This window comes from Lithobates pipiens, unplaced genomic scaffold (genome assembly GCF_037356315.1).
Source record: "Lithobates pipiens isolate NorthernLeopardFrog02 unplaced genomic scaffold, aLitPip1_a1.2 Scaffold_28, whole genome shotgun sequence".
Lineage (NCBI taxonomy): Eukaryota > Metazoa > Chordata > Amphibia > Anura > Ranidae > Lithobates > Lithobates pipiens.
Window position 1 is genome coordinate 24,474,173 of NW_027507789.1, and position 24,389 is coordinate 24,498,561.

General features: G+C 44.3%; 1 protein-coding gene across 1 annotated transcript in view; it reads left to right on the plus strand.

Annotated features, from left to right (window-relative positions):
• Nucleotides 1–24,389, plus strand: part of MYCBPAP (MYCBP associated protein) — a 74,926-nt gene that overhangs the window by 11,327 nt on the left and 39,210 nt on the right. The window contains exons 4-10 of the mRNA XM_077458915.1: nt 1,443–1,549; nt 8,418–8,592; nt 10,435–10,550; nt 10,626–10,776; nt 15,865–15,974; nt 21,467–21,585; nt 22,364–22,472. Coding sequence (XP_077315041.1) covers nt 1,443–1,549; nt 8,418–8,592; nt 10,435–10,550; nt 10,626–10,776; nt 15,865–15,974; nt 21,467–21,585; nt 22,364–22,472 — 887 coding nt within the window. The remainder of the gene's footprint in view (nt 1–1,442; nt 1,550–8,417; nt 8,593–10,434; nt 10,551–10,625; nt 10,777–15,864; nt 15,975–21,466; nt 21,586–22,363; nt 22,473–24,389) is intronic.

Genomic DNA, 24,389 nt, shown 5'->3' on the forward strand with positions numbered 1-24,389 from the left:
CCGATCCCTTCATGCAGCGGCTGAATGCCCGCTTCTCCTCCTCTCCCTCCTGCAGACATTCAGCGGCTGTAGGAAGGAAATTGAGGGCATCGGCTGTTCTACATGCCACCCCCGCCATTTTACAGTGGCAGGGGTGCTTACAATGATCAGCTTTTAGGCTCAGTTCACACTGATGCAATATAGCATCCAACTTGTGAGACCCCAAGTCGGATGACATGTAAGCTTCCATGTTTCCCTATGAGAGCCGTCCTAACTGATACTGCACAAGTCTGTCCGACTTTAGAAAAGGTTCCTGCACTACCTAGGTTTGATTTAGAGACGACTTAAATGCCACAGAGGGTAAAAAGTCACATCACTATCGTATGCAAGTCATGCGACTTTGGAGTCCGGCTAGTGTGGTCCAAGCCTTACTTATGTAAAACCTTTATCCCAAAAAAAAAAAAACTGTTGTAACTGATTATAAAATGTGAGCTGGAGTTTGGCTTCAATTTGTTAGTGAATTTAACCGCTTCAGTACTGGGCACTTTTACCCCCCTTCCTGCCGAGGCCAATTTTCAGTTTTCAGCGCTGTCACACTTTGAATGACAATTGCGCGGGCATGCAACACTGAACCCATATGACATTTTTATCATTTTTTTTACAGAAATAGAGCTTTTTTTTGTAGTATTTATTTATCACTGGGTTTTTTCTTTTGTGCTAAAAAAAAACAGAAAAAGACAGAAAATGTTAAAAAAAAAAAGTTCTTTATTTTTGTCTGAAAATTTTGTAAATTAGTAATTTTTTCTCCTTCACTGATGTGCACTGATGAGGCTGCACTGAAGGGCACTGATGAGGTGGCACTGATAGACAGGCGCTGATAAGCAATGATAGGTGGCACTGATGGACAGTGATAGGTGGCATTGATAGGCACTGATGGGTGGCACTGATGGCCAATGAAAGGCAGCACTGACTTGTATCTTTGATAGGCACAAATTGGCCTCACTGATGGGCACAGATTGGCATCATTGCTGGACACTGGGGCTGCACTGATATTTAGGACACTCTGTCAGTGTGAGGTGAGGAGAGCCAATAAACTGCATTTTCTTGCTTACATGTGACCAGCTGTGATTGGACACAGTTGATCACATGGGTAAAGAGCAACATCATCGGCTCTTTACCACGATCGGGGTCGCGCCATGTCCCGGTGACACAGCGTGCCCACGATCACCACGCTGCGGGTGTGCAACGCGGTAAGACTGGGGCGATGTCATATGACGTCATCCCAGAACAACAGAGCATGCTGCCTGCCATCATTTGTCTATACGGCGGGTGGGAGGTAGTTAAATCTGCTAGTACATTTTTGGGTTTAATAGCATTTAACTATGAAATCAGTTTGGGGTTGACCGACCTTTTAAATTCTATATGTTCTTGTTATCTAAAGTGTAATGCCGCTTGTGTTTTAGAAGCAGAGTTACCTCTCGGTGACACGCATGGTCAGCTTCAGCCACATAACATTCTGGGGAGTTTGCAGGAACTGAGAAAAGAAGCCACAGCAAGAGGGAACTTGCAGGCAAGTTTGTTTTACTCCAAACTTTGTATTGCAGCATATGGCAGATTTCTCTTCTTTTTTTTCCCTTTTGGGGAAATTCTTGCGTTTACGTGTCTTAAAATATCTATTTTACAACTGAGGTTATTGCAGTTATTTATAAAACTGGTAAATAATGATGGGACTTCTAGGGTTGCCTCTATACAGGGCAAAGACAAGGTTATTAAAAGCCAAACCATTTTTTGTTTTCATTTTTGATGAAGACAGAAATGAATAAAGCGGTAGTAAAGCTGTCGAAAGAAAAAAAAAACAGATTTTGTACGTTAGCCCACTTACAAAGCATTGAAGAGTCTATAATTGTTATCATAGGTGTATTTTAAATGATAAAGACAGAATATCAACCAACAATCCAGAAAAAAACACAATAGAAATGACATAAATTGAGTTGCAGTTCAGTGAGTAAAATAAGTATTTGATCCCCCTACCAACCAACAATAATTATGGCTCTCACAGTCTGACTACAGCATGTGCTCATGTGGTACACAGATTAGTCCTGTCGATTTAAGAAGATGCTCCTAATGACAACTCGTTATGTGTATAAAAGACACCTGTCCACAGAATCTTTCTTCCTTAACCTCACCATCATGGGCAAGACCAAAGAGCTGTCAAAGGACTTCCGTGACAAGATTGTAGACCTGCACAAGGCTGGAATGGGTTTCAAGACCATCAGAAAGAAGCTTGATGAGAAGGAGACAACTGTCATAGCCATCAATCTCCATCAGTCTGGAGCTCTATGCAAGATTTCGCCTCATGGGGTAAGGATGATCATGAGAAAAATGAGGGATCAGCCCAGAACTACATGGGAGGTGGCTGTGAATGATCTCAAGGCAGTTTGGACCACAGTCACCAAACAAAACTTTGATAACACAATACGCCACTGTGGATTGAAATCCTGCAGAAGCTGCAAGGTCCCCCTACTTAAGAAGGCACATGTATGGGCCCATCTGAAGTTTTCCAATGAACATCTACAGTTTTCAGAGAAGGATTGGGTCAAATGAGACCAAAATTAAGCTCTTTGCTATTAACTTTACTTGCCATGTTTGGACAAAGAAAAATAACGACTATGACCCCAAGAACACCATCCCTACAGTCAAGCACGGAAGTGGGAACAATATGTTTTGGGGATGTTTCTTTGCTAAAGGTACTGGCCCATTTTGCTGCATTGAGGGGCCAATGGATGGGGCCATGTATTGAAAAAAATCCTGGATGACAACCTTCTTCCCTCAGCCAGAACAATGAGGATGGGTCATGGATGGGTCTTCCATCATGACATTGACTCAAAACATGCCGCTAAGGCGATAAATGAGTGGCTCAAAAGAAACACATTAGGGTCATGGAGTGGCCTAGCCAGTCTCCAGACCTTAATCATCTAGAAAATGTATGGAGGGAACTGAAACTTCGAGTTGCCAAGTGTCAGCCAAGAGTGGACCAAAATCCCTCCTGAGATGAGTGCAAACCTGGTCACCAACTACAAGAAACCTCTCACCTCTGTGATCGCCAACAAGGGTTTCTCCACCAACTACTAAGTCATGTTTTTCTTGGGGATCAAATAATTATTTTACTTACTGAACTGCAACTCAATTTCTAACATTTGTGTCATGTGTTTTTTCTGGATTTTTGGTTGATATTCTGTTTATCATTTAAAATACACCTATGATAAAAATGAAAGACCCTTCATTTCTTTGTAGGAGGACAAACTTACAAAATCTGCAGGGAATCAAATCATTATTTTAACCACTGTATAGTACTGACACTTTGCGCAGCGCTTTACAATATAAGGGCAGTCTGTACAGTTACAATACAATTTACTACAGTAGGAATCAGAGAGCTCTGCTCGTTAGAGCTCACAGTCTAATGCCGCGTACACACAATCGGAATTTTGGTCGGTAAAAGCTCTGATGGTTTTCCTGACGGAATTCCGACAGGATTTCGCTCAAGCTGTCTTGCCTACACACGGTCACACCAAATTCCGACCATCAAGAATGCGGTGATGTACAACACGTACGACGGGACTAGAAAAAGGAAGTTCAATAGCCAGTAGCCAATAGCTTCCGTCTCATAATTGAATTTGAGCATGTGTGAGTTTTTGTGTGTCGGAATTGCATACACGCGATCGGAATTTCCATCGGAAAAATTGAGAACATGCTCTCAATCTTTTGCTGATGGAAATTCGGCCAGCAAAATTCTGATGGAGCATACACACGGTCGCATTTTCCGACGAAAAGCTCTCATCGGTCTTTTGCTGGCCAAAATTCCGACCGTAAGGGGCTTACAATAATGTGTAGTATGAATCGCACATTATGCAAGACTTACTCAATAACAAAGCCCTCTAGTGGTGTGCTATCACCGCTGACAAGGCTTCCATCTTCACCCAGTCTTCCTTCTGGGTTTGTGGGCTCTGGCCATTTGAATTGTCGAAACCAAGATGATGTTGCATTATCTAACCAAGCTACAGTTGCGACACAGAGCTCTGAAGAAGTATGCTGTCCCTTTAGAGCGCATGCGCTGGTTATGTCACCGGCTGCAGAGACAATGAATATCTCCTAAATGGTGCACGTTTAGGAGATATTCCTTGTACCTACAGGTAAGCTTTATTATAAAGCTAACCTGTAGGTAGAAGTGTCCAAGCAATAATTACTACCGCTTAAGGCTACTTTCACTTCACACTGGGGCAGGGGCGTGTTTATGGTAGTTTTAGCGGCGCTTTTCCGTTGTTATAACGGTGATATTTGTCCACTAGCTGGGCGCTTTTAACCCCCGCTAGCGGCCGAGGAAAGGGTTAAAATTGCAGCGGTCTAAGCGCTTTGCAGGCGCTTCGGCAGCACTGCCCACTGATTTCAATGGCAGGGGCGGTTTAGGAGCTTCTATACCGCCCCAAAGTAGCTGCTTGCAGGACTTTTCTTCCCCTCTTGCAAGAAGCACGCCACCGCAGCGTGAAAGCACTCAGGCTTTCACACTGGGGAGGCATGAGAGGTGCTTTACAGGCGCTTTACAGGTGCTATTTTTAGAGCAAAAACACCTGAAATGCTCCCCAATGTGAAAGGGATCTTAAAGTGGAACTAAACCCTTCTGTCTTCCTACCCGCCAGCTTGGACAGCAGCCATTTGTGGGCTTGAAAGTTTGGATGAGGGCAGACATAAGCACATTGCCAACTGTGACTGTTATTACCAGAAGCACGTAATGTGGTATAAACTGCACATGCACTAGTAGGCCAAATATAATTGAAAATGCTGTGGAAAACATTGGAATATTTGATTAAAATTTAGACAAAAAAAATAAAAAATACAGCACAAGGGACACTATTCTTAATTTGGTGTCTCCTTTGAGCTGCTGTCTCATAGATTCCTTGCGATCTTCATCCTCTGATGCCCTCCCACCACCCTCATGGTTGCTGTAATCTGTGCGGTGGGAATTAATAGATCAGAGAGATCTGTGAGAGACACTCATCAGCAGTACCCAGCTAAGCCCACCCTTGCCACCCACCTCCTCCATTCATAGAAGTTGTATTACAGCTTCTATAAATGAAACACATTCTTTAAATGGAAGTGGGTGAACCTTTTAATCATCTGCCCCTTCTTCATTCATGGATCACTTCAGTCATAGAAGCTATAGTTATGGTTTCTATGAATGGAGGAGTTGGGCGGAAAGGGAGGACATAGTAGGGCATAAGTAGCGCTTTTCAGAGCTTCCTCCATTCTGTTTGAATCCCCCACCACCGTAATCTTCCAGTGCGGTGGGGGTAGAGGATGAAGACTGCAAGGTATCCGTGAACCAGCAGCACAAGGGGCCCATCGGATTAATAGCAGTCCCTTGCGCTCATTTAAAAAAAATATATATTTTGTCGGAAGCTTAAGACCCCTTTCACATTGGAGGCATTTTTCAGGCGCCTGAAAAATTAGTGCTTTCACACTGGGGCGCTGCGCTGGCAGGACATCAAAAAAAGTCCTGCAAGCAGCTTTTTTGACGCGCTTTAGGAGCAGTGTATACACCGCTCCTAAAGCTCCCCTACTCATTGAAATTAATTGGCAGTGCCGCCAAAGCGCTTTGCGGGCGCTCTTAACCCTTTATTCGGTCGTTAGCGGGGGTTAAAAGTGTCCCGCTAACGGCCGAAAATCACTTTACCACCAACGCCCCCATGCTGTCAGTGTGAAAAAGCTCTTAGCCCTTGTACACATGGTCGGAGATTCCGACAACCAAATCCGACGGATTCTGTCCGTCGGATTTTGTCCGACGGATCTTGTCCGAAACTGTTGCATACACACGGTCGGACGAAGTTGTCGGAAAATCCAATTGTTCAGAGCGTGATGACGTTATTTCGTTATGACGGGACTATGTTCAGACTAGTAGCCAATAGCTTTGGTGTAGGAATTTGATCTGAGCATGCGGGGCACTTTGTTCGATCGGAATTCTCTACACATGATCGGAGTATGTCCGATCAGACCAGTTTGTCGGAAAATATTTCCAGCAAGTTGAAAAATTTGGTCCGACGGATATTCCGACGGAAACAGTCCGATGCGTACCACACACAGTCGGATTATCCGACAAAACGGTCCGATAGGACACATTCCAACGGATTCTCCGACTGTGTGTACAAGGGCTTAAAGTGACAGTAAACTTCCCTGTATGGTTTTTCCGAACAGATAAGCTTATAATAAAGCTTACCTGTAGGTAAAATTAATATCTCCTGAATGTGCATCGTTTAGGAGATATTTGCTTGTTTGGCAGTCGGTGATGTCACCGGTGCATGTGGCAGGACCCCTGAATTTCTGTCAGATAAAACACCACTTCACCCAGAAAATTGTTGCAATTACAAATGTTTGGCCATTCTCATGTTCATTTCTTTTGTTTGTATTGGTATGACATAAAAAAGTGGAGACACAAAAAGCCAAAGCCGACACATTCCACGCAAAACTCCAAAAATGGAGTGGACAAAATTATTGGCGCCCTCAATTTAATATTTGGTAGCACAACGCTTGGAAAAAATAACTGAAGTCAATCGCTCCCTGTAACAATGAATTTCTTACACCTCTTTACTAGAATTTTGGACCACTTTTCTTTCGCCAACTGCTCCAGGTCTCTCAGATTGGAAGGGTTCCTTTTACCAATTGCTGTTTTGAGATCTCTCCACAGGTGCTCCATGGGATTTAGATCTGGACTCATTGCTGGCCAATTCATTGCTCTCTAGCTCTTTGTCTTAAACCATTTCTGGGTGCTTTTTGACCTGTGATTTGGGTCATTGTTCTGCTGTAAGACCCATGACCTCAACTTTCTGACACTGGGTCCTACATTGCACCCCAGAATTCTTTGGTAATCTTCAGATTTCATAATGCCATGCATACGGTCAAGACGTTCAGCACCCGAAGCAGCAAAGTAACCCCAAAACTTGAGTGAACCTCCACCATGTTTGACTATAGGAACTGTATTCTTTTCTTTAAAAGCCTAATTTCTCTTTCTGAAAACTGGCTTCCTCAGGTAAGTTTTGGCAAACTCCAATCTGGCTTTTTTATGTTTCTGTGTCAGGAGTGGGGTCCTCCTGGGTCTCCTACCATAGCGTCCCTTTTCATTCAGATGGCGACGTATAGTGCGAGCTGACACAGTTGTACCCTGTGCCTGAAGGTCAGCTTGAATTTGTCTGGAAGTTGATCGATGTTTTTTATCCACCATTCCAACAATCCTTCGTTGCAATCTTTGATCAATTTTTCTCTTTCATCCACGTCCAGGAAGATTATCTACAGTGCCACCGGCTGTAAACGTCTTGACAATGTTGCGCACAGTGGACACAACAACATTAAAGCGGTTGTATACCCGCTGATGTTTTTTTTTTTACTCACCTGCAAAGGAAAAGGCATAATGAGCTAGTATGCACCGCATACTAGCTCATTATGAAATACTTACTTTAGAACGAGGCCCCGACACATCGGCCCCGATCCACGCCGAGGGAGCTGACACGTTCCCTCTGCGTTTCTTCCGGGTATTGCGGCTCCGGCACTGTGAGTGGCCGGAGCTGTGATATCGTCACTCCCGCGTGCGGGAGATTTCTTCCCGTCAGGGTCCGGCGTCTGCCGGACTTTCAGCCGACAATCCCCTGTGCGCATGCGCCGATGCAGTCAGTGGCACATTGCGAGGGGAATATCTCCTAAACCGTACAGGTTTAGGAGATTTTTTTTTACCTACAGGTAAGCCTTATTATAGGCTTTCCTATAGGTAAAAGTCCCAAAAATGACTATACAACCACTCTGGAGATGGACTTGTAACCTTGAGATTGTCCATGTTTTTCAACAATTTTTGTTCTCAAATCCTCAGACAATTCTTTGCTGCTCTTTCTCTTCTCCATGCTCCGTGTGGCACACAGAGACACACAACAGAAAGGTTGAGTCAATTTTTCACCACTTTAACTGGTTGCCGGTGTGATTTCTATATTGTCAGTACCTGTTAATACAGGTGAGTTTAATGTCAAATTACAGGAGCATCACAAACTTGGAATGGAGTTATTTATTGCAATTTTGAGACGGTGCAAATCATTTTGTAAAGTCCATTTTTGGAGTTTTGTGTGGAATGTGTGGCTTTTTGTTAATCCACTTTTTTGTGTCATAACAATACAAACAAAATAAATACATCTGAGAATGCCTAAAGCTTTGTAATTGCAACAGGTTGCTAGGTGAAGTGGTGCATTATCTGACAAAAATGAAGGGGTGCCAAAATGTTTGCCCATGACTGTGTATCCAGGCCTTTGGGTATGTCCATGTTGCCCTCTCTCATGGACTAGCATGTCTGTTATAAGTGTTACTATTCAATATTCATATGTTAACTTTAAGTCACATTTTGTGTTTAGGTTGCTGAGCTTGTCCCGGAACGTACACCAGATTTCCTGAGTTTGGGAACACAGGATGAGGCTGGCAGACTCCAGCAAAAGGAGAATATCTGCTATCACCACAATCAGGATAACGCTCTACTCAACTGGCAGTATCACATGGACCTGAGGAAGAGGCAGCTCGACTCATTATCCCGTGAGTTATTATAACCACTTGCCTACCAGGCCAATTCTGACATTTCTCTCCTACATGTAAAAATCATCATTTTTTTTACTAGAAAATTACACTGAACCCCCAAACATTATTTATGTTTTTTTTTGGAAGAGACTCTAGAGAATAAAATGGTGGTTGTTGCAACTTTTTATCTCGTACGGTATTTGCGCAGCAATTTTTCAAATGCGTATTTTTTGGGGAAAAAAACTGTTTCACGCATTAAAAAAAACAAAAAACAGTAAAGTTAGCTCAATTTTTTTGCATAATGTGAAAGATGATGTTACGCCGAGTAAACAGATACCTAACCTGTCACACTTGAATGATGCTTGGCTTGTAGCTGCAATATTGCTGTGTGTGGTCACTACCGGTATATATATATATATATATATATATATATATATATATATATATAAAATTTTATTTAAATATTAATTTAAATGTATTAAAATTTCCAAATCCAGCGCTGCCTTCCCAGTCCTCCCCCATCACCTAGTTCTAACCCACTTTCGGCTGAATGATGACCAGCATTCAAATCACAAAGGCCCCTTTCACACTGGGGTGGTGCGGGCTTCGGCTGTAAAGCGCCGCTATTTTTTGCTGCGCTTTACCGTAGTTTTAGCGGCGGTATGCAGCCGCTAGCGGGGCGGTTTTAACCCCAGCTAGCAGCCGAAAAAGGGTTCAAAGCGCCGCTGCAGTGGGCGCTTTGCCGGCGGTATAGCCGCGCTGCACCATTGATTTCAATGGGTAGGAGCGGTTTAGCAGTGGTGAATACACCGCTCCTTCACCGCTCCAAAGATGTGGCTAGCAGGAATCTTTTCACCGTCCTGCCAGCGCACCGCTCTAGTGTGAAAGCCCTCCGGCTTTCACACTGGAGTGAAAGGGGGCGGTTTTTTCAGGCGTTACACAGGCGCTATTCTTAGCGCTGTAACGCCTGAAAACCGCCTCAGTGTGAAAGGGGCCTTTAATGAGCCCAGGCTGCCCTTGGGGTGCACCATTACATAGGCCGGACTCACAATGAAAGGCTGCATAGACTACGGCCCCATTCACACGATTGGCCCGCTCGGATCCGCGTGGATATCGCAATCCATCTTGCGTGGTTGTTCAGGCAGATCCGTTACGTTTACATTTTTTAGGCAGATCCGAGTGGGCTACCCATTGAATTTTATGGGCAGGCAGGTATCAGCGGAGATGTGTCCACTGACACCCGCCTGCCATCCTTTCTGTCAAGATCCGGTTGGCGATACGTTTGCCAGCCATCTAGCGGATCGGATGGGATTGGAGGATTGTTGCTGGTTGCTGGTTGCTGGTTGTAAACCTCAGCCATGAAATATGAACAAAGCATATGCCTTCATCGTGTGTACAATCCCAAGCACTAAGTGTCATTTCTGTCTGCTGCTTCGTTCCTCTGCTATCAGCATGAATCATTTCTGACAAGTTTTCCTGACACCAAGAGAAAATTTGTGACAGGGGAAGGATCTCCAGCAGATTGACAGTCTCAGCTCTGCTCCTGTGTGCTGTGTAAAGGGGGGTGTCTCCCTTCCCTCCAATCAGCTCTCAGAGCTCTCCTCACTGAGCTCTGTAGAGTGTAACTTCAGTTCTCCGCCCCCTTTTTTTCTGAGTTCTCAGACAAGCTTATATATTCAGGACTTTGAACGGATGTAGAGAAGATAGCAGATAAACAGGTCCAATTTAAGTAGGAGGATTTGTTTAATCTCTATTTCCTGAGGATAATCCCTTCACTGAGTATATGTAAGGGTTTACAACCACTTTAATGATACATTTCTCTCTCTCTTATGGCCGTCTCAATATTAAATGTTCATGCAGGTCGCCTTGGTAAGCCTAATGAGCAGCTTGTGATGAACGCTTGCGACGATTACCGCTGGATCCAGGAGGAGCGACATGCTATAGACCGCTGTATCCCGGCACTAGAAAGCGGCAAGGTGGGTTGGACTTTACAGCCGTATACAAATGATGAATGTTATTGGACGCAGACATTAAACATTTATTTCCTACAGGGTTATCGTGTTGGAAGTGAGTTCTGGAGCGTGCCTGAGAGGATTGGCAATGAGCTGAGTGGATTGACAATAACACTCACGCAACGTGAACGGGGTTACCCATCGCCTATAACTCACATAGGAAAAACCTCTAGCATCAAGCAGGAGACAGGTATCACACAAATACTGCCCTAAGGGGGCTTCACGGGGAGATTTTAGAGGTGTTGCAGCATGATTGACAGCTTGATTGAGCCTAGTACTTGACCTTTTTTATTCATTTACATTTTCTGGTCCTCCAGCTGCTCATATCAGGGAAGATGACAGGTGTCATCAATCACATAGAGTAGTCCCAGAGCACCCTGTAAGGGAAGTGTATTGAAAATCTCATGCAGAAAAACTGTACAATGTAGTCTATAAGTCTAAAATACATGGACATTGGCCTGTTACTTGTATATTGCCACCTCTAGTGTTCAAAAGTATTATTACGCCAATTTATCATTGTCTCAGCAGGTCTAAAGCAGTAGTAGGGATATGCTATTAGCGGACCTCCAGCTGTTGCAGAACTACAAGTCCCATGTGGCTTAGCAAGACTCTGACAGCCACAAGTATGACACCCAGAGGCAGAGGCATGCCGGGACTTGTAGTTTAGCAACAGCTGGAGGTCCGCTAATTGCATATCCCTGCGAGTAGTAGATAATTGTATTATGTTAGCCATCGAATAATGCAGAAAGTATGGAGTTTAACCGCTTCAGCCCCGGGAAGATTTTACCCCCTTCCTGACCAGAGCACTTTTTGTAATTCGTCACTGCGTCGTAACTGACAATTGCGCAGTCATACGGCGCTCCACCCAAACAAAATTGATGTCCTTTTTCCCCCCACAAATAGAGCTTTCTTTTGGGTGTAACTGATCAAATCTGCGTTTTTTATTTTTTGTTCTATAAACAAAAAAAAAGCGTAAATTTTGAAAAAAAAAACACAATATTTTTTACTTTTTGCTATAAGTAATATCCCCCAAAAATATATATAAAAAAAAACATTTTTTTTTCTCAATTTAGACCGATATGTATTCTTCTACATATTTTTGGTAAAAAAAAATAAAAATTGCAGTTCGCGCAAAAGTTATAGTGTCTACAAAATAGGGGATAGTTTTATGGCATTTTTTATTATTCTTTTTTTTTTTTTTTTACTAGTATTGGAAGCGCGCTGCGATTTTTATCAGGACTGCGACATTATGGCGGACACATCGGACAATTTTGACACATTTTTGGGACCATTGACATTTATACAGCGATCAGTGCTATAAAAATACACTGATTATTGTAAAAATGTCACTGGCAGGGAAGGGGTAACACTAGAGGCCGCTCAAGGGGTTAATTGTGTTCCCTAGTGTGTGTCTTCCCAAGCAGAGCCTGTGTTGGGAGTAAAAGGTTGTGCTAAAGCTTACAACGATCTGTCATTTAAAAGGATGGTCCTTCTTTTGGAATTTAATTCCTCTGTCCCCCTTTTCTCCACAGTTGTCCCTTTTACTGGTCTGATGTATAGATCGCTATAAAAAAAATTATTATATAAAAAAGTAGTATGGCCAAAGATTTTTTTGGCCATACTTCTCTGCTGTGCACTTACTTTTGCTCTCCTGTTACTCAGAACTAAAGGCTGCTGTCAGCTGACGTCACAAAGCTGCTCTAGGCCTTGGAAGGATCCGGACCCCATTGTTGGGACAGAACCAGATGCCTCATTGTCAGTTGGCTCAGCCTCTCAGTGTGCGGCTGGGAGCCAGAGGGGCAGAGCAGAGAGTGGTGACTGTCAGCTCTGAGTGGACTGAGAATTTAGTGATCAGCAGTGATTTGATTGCTCATTTCTCAGACTTAGACCTGGTGGGGGGGCATCTGCAGCATGGAGGTGAGTATGTGTGTTTGTTTTTTCCTATTCCTATAGTTCATCTTTAAAGCAGAGCTCCACCCAAATAGGGAAGCTTCGCTTGTTTGCTTCCTCCCCCCTCCCGCTGCCACATTTGGCACCTTTTGGGGGAAGGGGGGGGGAGTGGGTACCTGGTTTTGACAGGTACCCGCTCACACTTTGCCACAGCAAAGTCACCCAGAAGTTCAGCCCCCCTCCTCCTTCCCCCACTGCCGGGCCATTCACAAAGCACAGCGCGCTTCAGGGAGCCTGCTGTGATGCCACAAGTCTTCACTTCTGGTTCCCCTTACAAGAACTGGTGGTGGCAGCACCCAAGAGCCGATTGAAAAATCAGCTCGGGTAAAAACACTGCTGGATTCCTGGACAGGTAAGTCCTAATATTAAAAGTTAGTATCTACAGTATTTGTGCAGTGCCTTAAAGAAGTATTCAGACCCCTTGAAATGTTCCACATTTTGTCATGTTACAACCAAAAAGGTAAATGTATTTTGTTGGGATTTTATGTGATAGACCAACACAAAGTGGAACATAATTGTGAAGTTAAAGGAAAATTATAAATAGTTTTAACTTTTCTTTTACAAATAAATATGTGAAAAGTGTGTGTGTGGGGGGGGGGGGGGGAGGGGCATTTGTATTCATCCCCCTTTACTCTGATACTCCTAACTATAATGTAGTGGAACCAATTGCCTTCACAAGTCACCTAATTAGTAAATAGAGTCCACCTGTGTGTAATTTAATCTCAGTATAAATACAGCTGTTCTGTGAAGCCCTCAGAGGTTTGTTAGAGAACCTTAGTGCGCAAACAGCATCATGAAGGCCAAGGAACACACCAGACAGGTCAGTGATAAAGTTATGGAGAAATTTCAAGCAGGGTTAGGTTATAAAAAAATATTACAAGATTTGAACATCTCACAGAGCTCTGTTCAATCCATCATCTGAAAATGGAAAAAAGAGTATGGCACAACTGCAAACCTACCAAGACATGGCCGTCCACCTAAACGGACAGGCTGGGCATGGAGAGCATTCATCAGAGAAGCAGCCAAGAGACCCATGGTAACTCTGGAGGAACTTCAGAGATCCACAGCTCAGGTGGGAGAATTTGTCCACAGGACGATTATTAGTCGTGCTCTCCACAAATCTGGCCTTTATGAAAGAGTGGCAAGTAGAAAGCCATTGTTGAAAGAAAGCCATAAGAAGTCATGTTTGCAGTTTGCAAGAAGCCATGTGGGGGACACAGCAAACATGTGGAAGAAGGTGCTCTGGTCAGACCAGAATTTGACTTTTTGGCCCAAAGGAAAAAATGCAAAACGCTATGTGTGGCGGAAAACTAACACTGCACATCACCCTGAACACACCATCCCCACTGTGAAACATGGTGGTGGCAGCATCATGTAGTGAGGATGCTTTTCTTCATCAGGGACAGGGAAGCTGGTCAGAGTTGATGGGAAGATGGATGGAGCCAAATACAGGGCAATCTTATGCCGCGTACACACGATCAAACAAGCGGGTGGAAAAGTCCGGCAAACTCAAGTCTGCCGGACAATCCCCCCGTGTGTAGCCTCTGGCATACTTTTTTGACCCGAAAGTACGGCGGACTTAGAAAGTAGTTTTGCACTCCAACCTTCCTGCCGGACTCGCATTTCGGCGGACAATCCGGCCGTGTGTATGCCAGTCCGCCGTACTTTTGAAATGAGCGGACTTTCCCGCCCGGAGAAAAGTCCACTGATTTCGAGCGGGTCTCCAGGTAGGCGGGGCCCGCGAGGGAGACGTCGCTGGTCCCGCCGCCTGGTATGGACTTAAAGGGGAACCCCAACACCGAAAAAAATCGGTGTGGGGGTCCCCCCAGGTCCACATCAGACCCTTGTCCGAGCACGCTACCCGGCCGGCCAGGAAAGGGGGGGACGAGCAAGCGCCCCCCCCCTCCTGAGCCGTACCAGGCCGCGTGCCCTCAACATGGGGGGTGCCTTGGGGAAGGGGGGGCCGCACGGCCCCCCCACCCCAAAGCACCTTGTCCCCATGTTGATGAGGACAAGGGCCTCTTCCCGACAACCCTGGCCGTTGGTTGTCGGGGTCTGCGGGCGAGGGGCTTATCGGAATCCGGAAGCCCCCTTTAATAAGGGGGCCCCCGGATACCGGCCCCCCACCCTATGTGAATGAGAGAACAGAAGGCGGCGGCGACGGCAGCGGCAAAAGAAGACCGGGCCACCGCCTGTAAAAGAGCTAGAAGAAGGTGCGGTGGACCGGCAGAAGAACCGAAGAGGGGGACAAGACCCCCGAAGTCGGAAGAAGGGCGGCGGCGAGGAAGAAAGCCGGGCTCCTCCGCTAGTAAAAAAGCTACAAGAAGATAGTGGAGGAGTCCGGCAAGAAGACCCCCGAAGACGGAAGACCCCCGGAGCTGTGCAATAAACTATTTTATCTTGTGCGTGGGCGAGTCCGTTCATTTCAAAAGTAGGGTGGATAGTACGGTGGACTTAGTACGCCGTATTAGTCCGCTGAAAAAGTGCCGTGTGTGGGCAAGTAGCCCGTTCGGAAAGTCCGACGGACAGTCTGGCAGGAAGTCCGCCAGACTAAGTCCGTCGGATAGACGGCTACGTGTGTACGTGGCATTAGAAGAAAACCTGTTAGAGTCTGCAACAAACTTGAGACTGGGGGCGGAGGTTCACCTTCCAGCAAGACAACGACCCCAAACATACAGCCAGAGCTACAATGGAATGGTTTAGATCAAAGCATATTCATGTGTTAGAATGGCCCAGTCAAAGTCCAGATCTAAAACCAACTGAGAATCTGTGGTAAAACCTGAAAATTGTTGTTCACAGACGCTCTCCATCCAATCTGACAGAGCTTGAGCTATTTTGCAAAAAAGAATGGGCAAAAATGTCACTCTCTAGATGTGCAAAGCTGGTAGAGACATCCCCAAAAAGACCTGCAGCTGTATTTGCAGAGAAAGGCAGATCTACAAAGTATTGACTCCAGGGGGCGCCATACAAATGCACGCCGCACTTTTCACATATTCATTTGTTAAAAAATTTGGAAAATCATTTATTATTTTCCTTCCACTTCACAATTATGTGCTACTTTGTGTTGGTCTATCACATAAAATCCCAATAAAATACATTTACTTTTTTGATTGTAAAATCACAAAATGTGGAAAATGTCAAGGGGGTATGAATACTTTTTCAAGGCACTGTAACTGCTGACTTTTAATTTTTTCTGAAGGAGCCTGGAGCTCCTCTTTTTAACTACCAAAAGCGTCATGCTATGCTATGTTTGATATTATACTATATACTTCGGGCTTTACTTATTTGGACTCCTGGATTTTTTAACATCTCACTATTTCCTCCTCAGGTCTCGCAGAGCGTCCTCCATATTATAACACTTGGGATAAGAGTTTGTATTTGCAGCATCGTCGGCATGAGCTGAAAGCCATCATGGAGGAACTCAACTTCACAAAGCCGGTAAGAAGAGAGACTGAAATGTTGGAGGAGAGAAATGCCCTGTACACAAGGTTGGACATTCCGACCACAAAATCCGTAGGATTTTCTCCGACGTATTTTGGCGAAACTTGTGTTGCAAACACACGGTCGCACAAAGTTGTCGAAAATCAGATCGTTCTGAACGCGGTGACGTTTGTTGCATATGATGGGACTACGTAGATGCCAGTAGCCAATAGCTCTCGTCTCGTAATTTATTCCAAGCATGCATGGCACTTTGTCCTTCGGAATTCTCTACATACGAATGGAAAAAGTCCGATCGGACTTTGTTGTCGGAAAATTTGAGGTCCTGCTCTCAAATGGCTCCATCCATCTTCCCATCAACTCTGATCAGCTTCCCTGTCCCCAGTGAAGAAAAGCATTCCCATAACATGATGCTGCCACCTCCATGTTTCACAGTGGGGATGGTGTGTTCAGGACTTTTCTGCCACACATAGCATTTTGCTTTTAGGCCAAAAAGTTCAATTCTTTTCTCATCTCACCAGAGCACCTTCTTCCATATGTTTGCTGTGTCTCCTACATGGCTTCTCGCAAACTGCAAACTGGACTTCTTATGGCTTTCTTTCAACAATGACGTGACCACGTCCTATCGTGACGAAACGCGTAGGGAGGAGGAGCGACGTCCTGACGCCACCATCTTGTGTTGTATGTTTTCGGTGTAACGGGCGCTAACCGAGACCGGCCAGCTCGGTTTTGCTGTAACGATCGTTTTAATCGTTTTAATCTTCATTTCTTGTATCGAGAGACGAGCGGGCTCTGAAGTCCCTTACATTTCATCCGTGTAGACCCTGGACTGGGGAATCAGTCAACTGCTTTATATGGTTCTCTGTAATAAGGAACCATTCGTTTCTGGTAAGCGGCAATAATATCATTGGTGGAGGCTGAGCACAAGTCACGTTCGTGTTGGATATTTCTACTGTCACTACTTCACTGTGGGAAACCTTGCAAATAGAGACTGTATATGGACTTTTTGAACATTGTTCCATTCTCATTATGTTCTCAAACAATTTCCATATTCATGTTTCACTAATGTTATGAGATAACGGACCATTGGATGTCACATTGTTTCACTATTGTTTTAAGACAACAGATTTTTGGATGTTATATTGTTTTTTTGCAGGTTCACCTTATATGAATATTACTTAAGGTATTTTTATTTTCACCACATATACTTTCTGATACCCAATACGATTTCAATCTTTAGGTATCATTGGTGTAATATATTTTTTTTATACGTTTGGGTTTTGTTAGCAGAGTTTTGCTTGCATTATTCCACATTTATTGGATTATTCACTCCTATTAAGGGTATTCTTTGTATAACCACACTAAGAAGTATCTGCTATTTTTACTGACTTAGTATTTTCTATCTTTATTAGATAGTCCTTTTTTGTCGCATTCTAATCCCTTTCTGGCATGCGACAAATACACCACTAAGTTCAAACTTTTTTGTGAGTTGTTTCACATGGGTATATTTTTTGAATTTTTTTAGTTCAGTTATTTTTTGTAGCGCAACCCACTCCTTTTTTCTCTTATGCCAAATGTAGTATAACATTTGGGTTGCTGCTCCTTTTTTTAGTTTTTTGTTTAATTTCTTTTGTCAAGCGCGGCGTTCCTCTGTTTTCCATTTCTTTCAACAATGTCTTTCTTCCTGCCACTCTTCCATAAAGGCCAGATTTGTGGAGAGCGCGACTAATAGGGAGACAGATTCTCTCACCTGAGCTGTGGATCTCTGCAGCTCCTCCAGAGTTACCATGGGCCTCTAGGCTGCTTCTCTGATGAATGCTCTCCTTGCCCGGCCTTTCAGTTTAGGTGGACGGTCATGTCTTGGTAGGTTTACTGTTTTGCCATACTCTTTCCATTTTCGGATGATGGATTGAACAGTGCTCCGTGAGATGTTCAAAGCTTGAGATATTTTTTTAAGACCAAACCCTGCTTTCAACTTCTCCACAACTTTTATCCCTGACCAGTCTGGTGTGTGTTGCTTGGCCTACATGATGCTGTTTGTTCACTATGGTTTTCTAACAAACCTATGAGGGCTTCACAGAACAGCTGTATTTATACTGAGATTAAATTACACACAGGTGGACTCTGCTTACTAATTAGGTGACTTGTGAAGGCGCTCCAGATGTTTTGGAACTACATTTCCCATGATGCTCAACTACACTGCAGAGTGCATGAGCATTATGGGAAATGAATTTCCAAAACATCTGAGGTGCCGAGGTTCACCATCACTGCCCTAGATCTTAGTTAGGGGTAAAAAGAGTAAAGAGGGCTAAACAAAAAATGCACACCACACTTTTCAGATATTATTTGTAAAAAAAATTAAAAACGATTTATCATTTTCCTTCCACTGCACAATGATGTGCCACTTTGTGTTGGTCTATCCCATAAAATCCCAATAAAATACATTACGTTTTTTGGTTGTAAAATGACAAAATGTGGAAAATGTCAAGGGGTATGAATTATTATATTATTATTATACAGGATTTATATAGCGCCGACAGTTTACGCAGCGCTTTACAACAGTAGGGTAGACATTACAATACTATTTAAGACAGGGGGAATCAGATGGCCCTGCTCGTTAGAGCTTACAATCTAGGAGATTGTATGAATGTATGTGTATGATTGTATGATTGTATGAATACTTTTTCAAGGCAGTGTATATTTCAGACTGGGAAGTCTGGAGAATTTGCATATTTTTAAAGGGCGCCCCAGCTAAAAAGAAAAAAAAAAAAGATTGCGAAAAGATGCCCTAGGCATAAAAGAGCCTTTAAACCCTGCAGTGCGGGATAAACTCGCTACAAGGGTAGTGCTGATTTTTCCACGGAGTTCGGCTTTAACACACACTTTCATTTGAACCAATCTTTCACATTATTGTGAATCATAACTGGAAACATTTTACCAAGAATTTCATTTTTAAATGGGAGGATTTGGAACACATTATCCTTCCTGCCTTTTTTAAAGTGTGTTCGTTTTTCTAAGCGAGCGTAATTCCCGAGTGACACCCACTCCAGCTACACAAGAACCTTTTAGCTGACAAGCTGGAAGAGTTGAAAGGTGAGATTGCTACCTATTTTCATCTAGAACACATTATTTATTACATTCTGCATCTCAGCCTTGTAAGAGGCGCATTGTAATATATGAATCACGAGAAACAAAGCCTAAGCGGAGAATTTTAGCTGGCGCTCCATTAGCCGCAGTGCTGCTCCATTATGCTGCATTGACGGAACCGCGTGTTTGGAAGTCTACAAAGAGTGTCTGAAAATTGCAGATCATTTAGTCCTGGTTTTCTTTAGGTTTCTTAGAGGAGATTAACTGAAATGAAGCCCAAAAGTATATATTAGTAGGTAGAGGATTGTTTTCTGAGTGATGGCGCAATTCTGAGAAATGGTAGGGCAAAGTAAATTAGCTTTTTTTTTTTTGTTGGCATTCATTTATACAACATTATATTACTTCTTTTTTTTTTTTTTTTTAAGTACATCTAAAGACTTCAAAGAGTAATTTACATCAAGAGCCAACCATTTACAGGATTATACCAGGCTCAGTGGGTTGTACATGGAAAGAAAAACACAGATGCAGGAACGCAGATATATGTGCTACATGTACTGTATATCAACTTAAAGCAAGACGAAACCGCCTTATACCGTGTGCACACGACCGGACTTTTCGAGGGACTAGGTCCGGCGGTCTTTCCGACTGAGTTTTGGCGGAGTTCCGACGGACTTTCCGAAAGAACGGACTTGGCCACACACAATCACACCAAAGTCTGATGGATTTGAACGCGATGACCGGACTAGAATAAGGAAGTTCATAGCCAGTAGCCAATAGCTGCCCTAGCGTCAGTTTTTGTCCGTCGGGCTAGCATACACATGAACGGATTTCTCGGTCCGGCGGAGTTCCGGTGGAAAAATGTAAAACATGTTCTATTTCTAAAGTCCACCGGATTTTTGGCAAGCAAAAGGTCCGATGGAGCCCACACAAAATCGAATTGTCCGACGGACTCGTTCCGTCAGACCTTTGCTGTCAGAAAGTCCGGTCGTGTGTACGCGGCATAATAAACTGCCCCCCGTACCCCTTTTCTGTGCTGCCATTTTTAAAACTTTGATGTGTGGTATGTGCCACGTGTATTGGGGGGGGGGGGGTAGCAGAAATATGTGAAAAGAAGGGTAGATTATGGCGCTATATCTAAATGTCACAGATCATGTGGTGTAACACCAAAAAAAGGGAAGGACCTTTACATATGCAACCCTATGCGGGGGGGGGGGGGGGGGGGGGTTGCCCTAAACGTGATGGCGTTGAGGTTGGTGTGAAATAGAGTTAAAATTAATATGAAATATATACATAAAGTGCCTAGTCCCGAATTAACAAAAAGTGGAAAATGTGATAAAAGATGCTTGATGTGGCGTTAACCAATGGTAGTTGCGAAAAAAACACCAAAAATAAGTAAGTACCTTTACATATGCAACCCTGCGCGGGGGGTTGCATATGTAAAGGTACTTACTTATTTTTGGTGTTTTTTTATATTTCATATTAATTTTAACTCTGTTTCACACCAACCTCAACGCCATCACGTTTAGGGCAACCCCCCCACGTAGGGTTGCATATGTAAAGGTACTTACCTATTTTTGGTGTTTCACCACATGATCTGTGACATTTAGGTATAGCGCCATAATCTACCCTTCTTTTCATTTTATTTCTGTTACCCCCCCCCCCCCCCATTTTGGGAGGAGGTAACAAGTAGAGGCAGCTCATACCCATTTCTCTCTTTTTTTTCTGGTCCAAGCCATAGCGCAATCTCACCTTTTTCTTTACGTGTATTTAGGACCTAGTGAAGATCTGTGTAGGGTGATCACATTTCCAAACTGCCATTCAGGGACACCCCCCCCCCCCCCCCAAAAAAGGGATGGTTTTTGATACCTTTTTTTTTTTGCACATTTTTGGGGGCGGGGGGAATGTCACATCTTCAGTTCTGAGGGGTTTATGTTGAGACCTGTAGTCCTTCACTTTTGGGGGGTCACACCTGCCGAAAGTGGAGGACTACAAGTCCCAGCATGAACCCGTTATATCTAAGGACGTGACTCCCCACTCAAATAGTTGAAGGACTACAAGTCCCAACGTGAACCCCTGAGATCTAAGGATGTGAATTCCCCCCCCCAAAAAAAACTGAAGGCCTACAATTACTTAAGTGCAACAGAAAGAAATTAGCAGATGCTGAACGTACTACAGGCAGGAAATTAGACAGGCTGTAGCTGACTTGATGCAGCCTCTAATGCACACCGTAAGAAGCTCACAGCGTGCAGTAAAAGCAGAGTACAGGAGTGAAGCTTGTACAGCTAGACAAGACTGAAGGGAAGTTCAGGGTTCAGCTTTAAGTGTACCTGCATGGTTCACTTTAAGTCTTATTGATATTAATTTAGATGCTCTGCTCATAGCCATACTATGTTTTCTTCATTTAGGATATAGATGGATTGGAGGTAGTCGGACGTGGGCGGCCTTTTTCATCTGTTTCTACCGAACAGTTCCCGTTATTAGATGAGCAACATCAAGAAACCCCTACAGAAGAGAAAGAGAACCTGTAAGTATGCAAGGTGTTCAGCAGTGGCGTTGGGAGGGGGTCTGTGGGGGGCTGGAGCCCCGAGTGGGTCCCTAAAAAGCCCCAGGTCTCGGGCATGCACAATTATGTTATTAACCCCAAGCGCCACCGCTGGGAGGGGACCGATCTGACCCCGAGCGCGGCCGAGTGACATAGCAGGCCCCACCTTCTGGAGCTTGCAGCCCCTATGATGGACTTCCCGCTGGTCCAATGCCGGGACTGTGGGATGTGTGACATCCATCATAGGTGCTTCAGGCTCCAGAAGGCGGGAATTACAATGCGGCCGCCACACCGCAGAGAAGATCCCCACTCTGCACTCGGCTCTCCTCTCCTGTCCTGTCATGGCTCTGGCTCTCGCTCTGGCTGCCTGGAGTGCCTTCTGTCTACTGTCTAATTTACTGTGATGGGCACGCCACACACTACAGCTGAGTTGCAGGAGGCGGTCACGTCACCTGGAGTCTGGTCAGGTAGGTCAGTGTGGGTCAGTGTGTGTTAGGTAGGTCAGTGTATGCCAGGAAGGCCAGTGTGGGTCAGTGCGCGTCAGGTAGGTCAGTGCGCATCAGGTAGGTCAGTGCGCATCAGGTAGGTCACACCCCTCCCTCCCCCCCTGGTGTCGGACTTCGGGCTGAAGCCCCTGGTCTTTTTGCCACCTAGCAACGCCCATGGAGTTCAGGTTTTATATTGCGTAGTAAAACAATTACATTAGATATTAGTGTACTACTATGTTTATTTTTCTCTGAGATGTCATCTGTTCTTTTAGGGATCCACTTCAGGATTACCCTGATGTAGTGCCAGACGTTGTCTTCGGCCCGTCATTGCTTTTCTGTGGGCAACCAGCAACCTGGATTGAGGATCACGTGTCTCACAGGGTAACAAGTGTATACTCATATACCGTATTTGTTTTCAGATTTTGCACTACTGTGTCTGAAACTTCTCCTTATAATAAAGTTTAGCTAAAGCCAAGCTGTATTCTTCAGTTTTGGATAAAGTAGGCATTGATTAAAGCCCAGCTCCAGCAAAGGAAAAAGTGGGGGGCATTTTTCCTTTTACTTGGTAGATAGAATAGCATTAGAATTGCGGGGGGGGGGGGGGGGGGATTTAAGTTTAGTTTTTGGCTTGCCTTCTACTTCGAATGCTTGTTTAGTCTAATGCCACGCATACACGACCGGACTTTTCGACGGACTTGGTCCGGCGGACAATCTGCCGGACTTTGCAGTTGAGGTCCGCCGGACTTTCAAACTAACGGACTTGGCCACACATGATCACTCCAAAAGTCAGACGGATTCGAACATGATGACGTTGAATAAGGAATTTCATAGCCAGTAGCCAATAGCTGCCCTAGCGCCAGTTTTAGTCCGTCGGACCAGCACACGGACGACCGGATTTTTCGTCTGGACTCAAGTCCATTGGAAAGATTTGAAGCAAGTTTTATTTCTAGGTCCGCTGGACTTTTGTGAAGAAAAAGTCAGCTGGAGCCCACACACGATCGAATTGTCTGACGGATTCCAGTACGCCAGACCAAGTCCGTCGAAAAGTACGGTCGTGTGTACGCGGCATTAGGGACCATAAAAGCACTTTTACCTTACCTGCTCCTCCATTCCTCAGGCAGATGCTCCCCTATGCTCCAGCAGAGGAATGTACCTCTGAGTCCTCAGGGCTGTGGTCACTGCACTGGTCTTTATAACATCAGGGGCTTCCAACCGCCACAGTGCAGAGGAGGGGAGGCTGCAAGGACTGCTCTAGCAATGGGGAGGATCAGGTAAGTAAAACTGCTTTACCTAGCCCCCTAGACCTAAACAAGTAGTTAACCCTTGCAGGATGGGCACCACCCCCTGCAAAGGACTACTTTAGATTTTTCTAGAGTTCAGCTTTAATACTTGTATTTTTGCCTGATCTAGTTCCTCTCTCCATTAAGATGCTAAGGGAATGTTTATATAAAACCTTTAGTTTTCTTATTGCATATCTTATTCTAGACCCAGTTCTTCTCTATGCAATTCAGGCAGATCCTGGCTGGTGGAAGGGGCTGGCAGGATTCTGTACAAAGCTTCCTGAAAACATCAAAGCACCATCATTTCTTTTTTCTTTATAGTTAACCTTCGTCCTTCATGTGGTCAAACATGCAGATACTAATAAATAATGTTGGCCACTCACGTGACAATAAACTAAAGACTGAGCATGTTTTTTTTCACATTTTCAAAGATTTGGTTGAATTTGGTTTTATTTTCCACCAAGACCGATTGTCCTTTTTATATGAAAATATTGTTTGTAAATAGAAACAATTGTTTAGTGCAATGGGGTTTTAGAAGATATGATGCCTTTATTGCACTGCATGAGTCAACTGCTTGTTTTGTCCAGGGGAGAGGAGAAAGCTGTATACTCACCCGATCCTCCACTCTACCAGCAAATGGTGCTCTCCCATGATCCAGAAGTGGACTGTTCCTGATGTTTTTATGTCCAGAGCAGGCTTTTGGGCTTAGTGACTTCAGGAACAGTCCACTGCACAAGCCCGTTCTTCAATCCCCTATAAAAAAAGTGAGTAGTTATCTTGTGCAATGAGGGTACAGCCCCACTGCATTGGAAAACTTTTCCCTTTAAACCCTGCAATTTCATTGCTACATGTATGGCCAGCAAAAGTCTGAAGAAAAGTACTATGGGTCCATTCATACTTGTGCGTTGTGGCAACATGTACTAAAATTCCCCCATTCAGGGCTTTTTTTCTCAAACAATAGGTGCTGGAACTCAACCACGACCCCCCAAAACTCCTCCACCCACACACACCCTCCAAA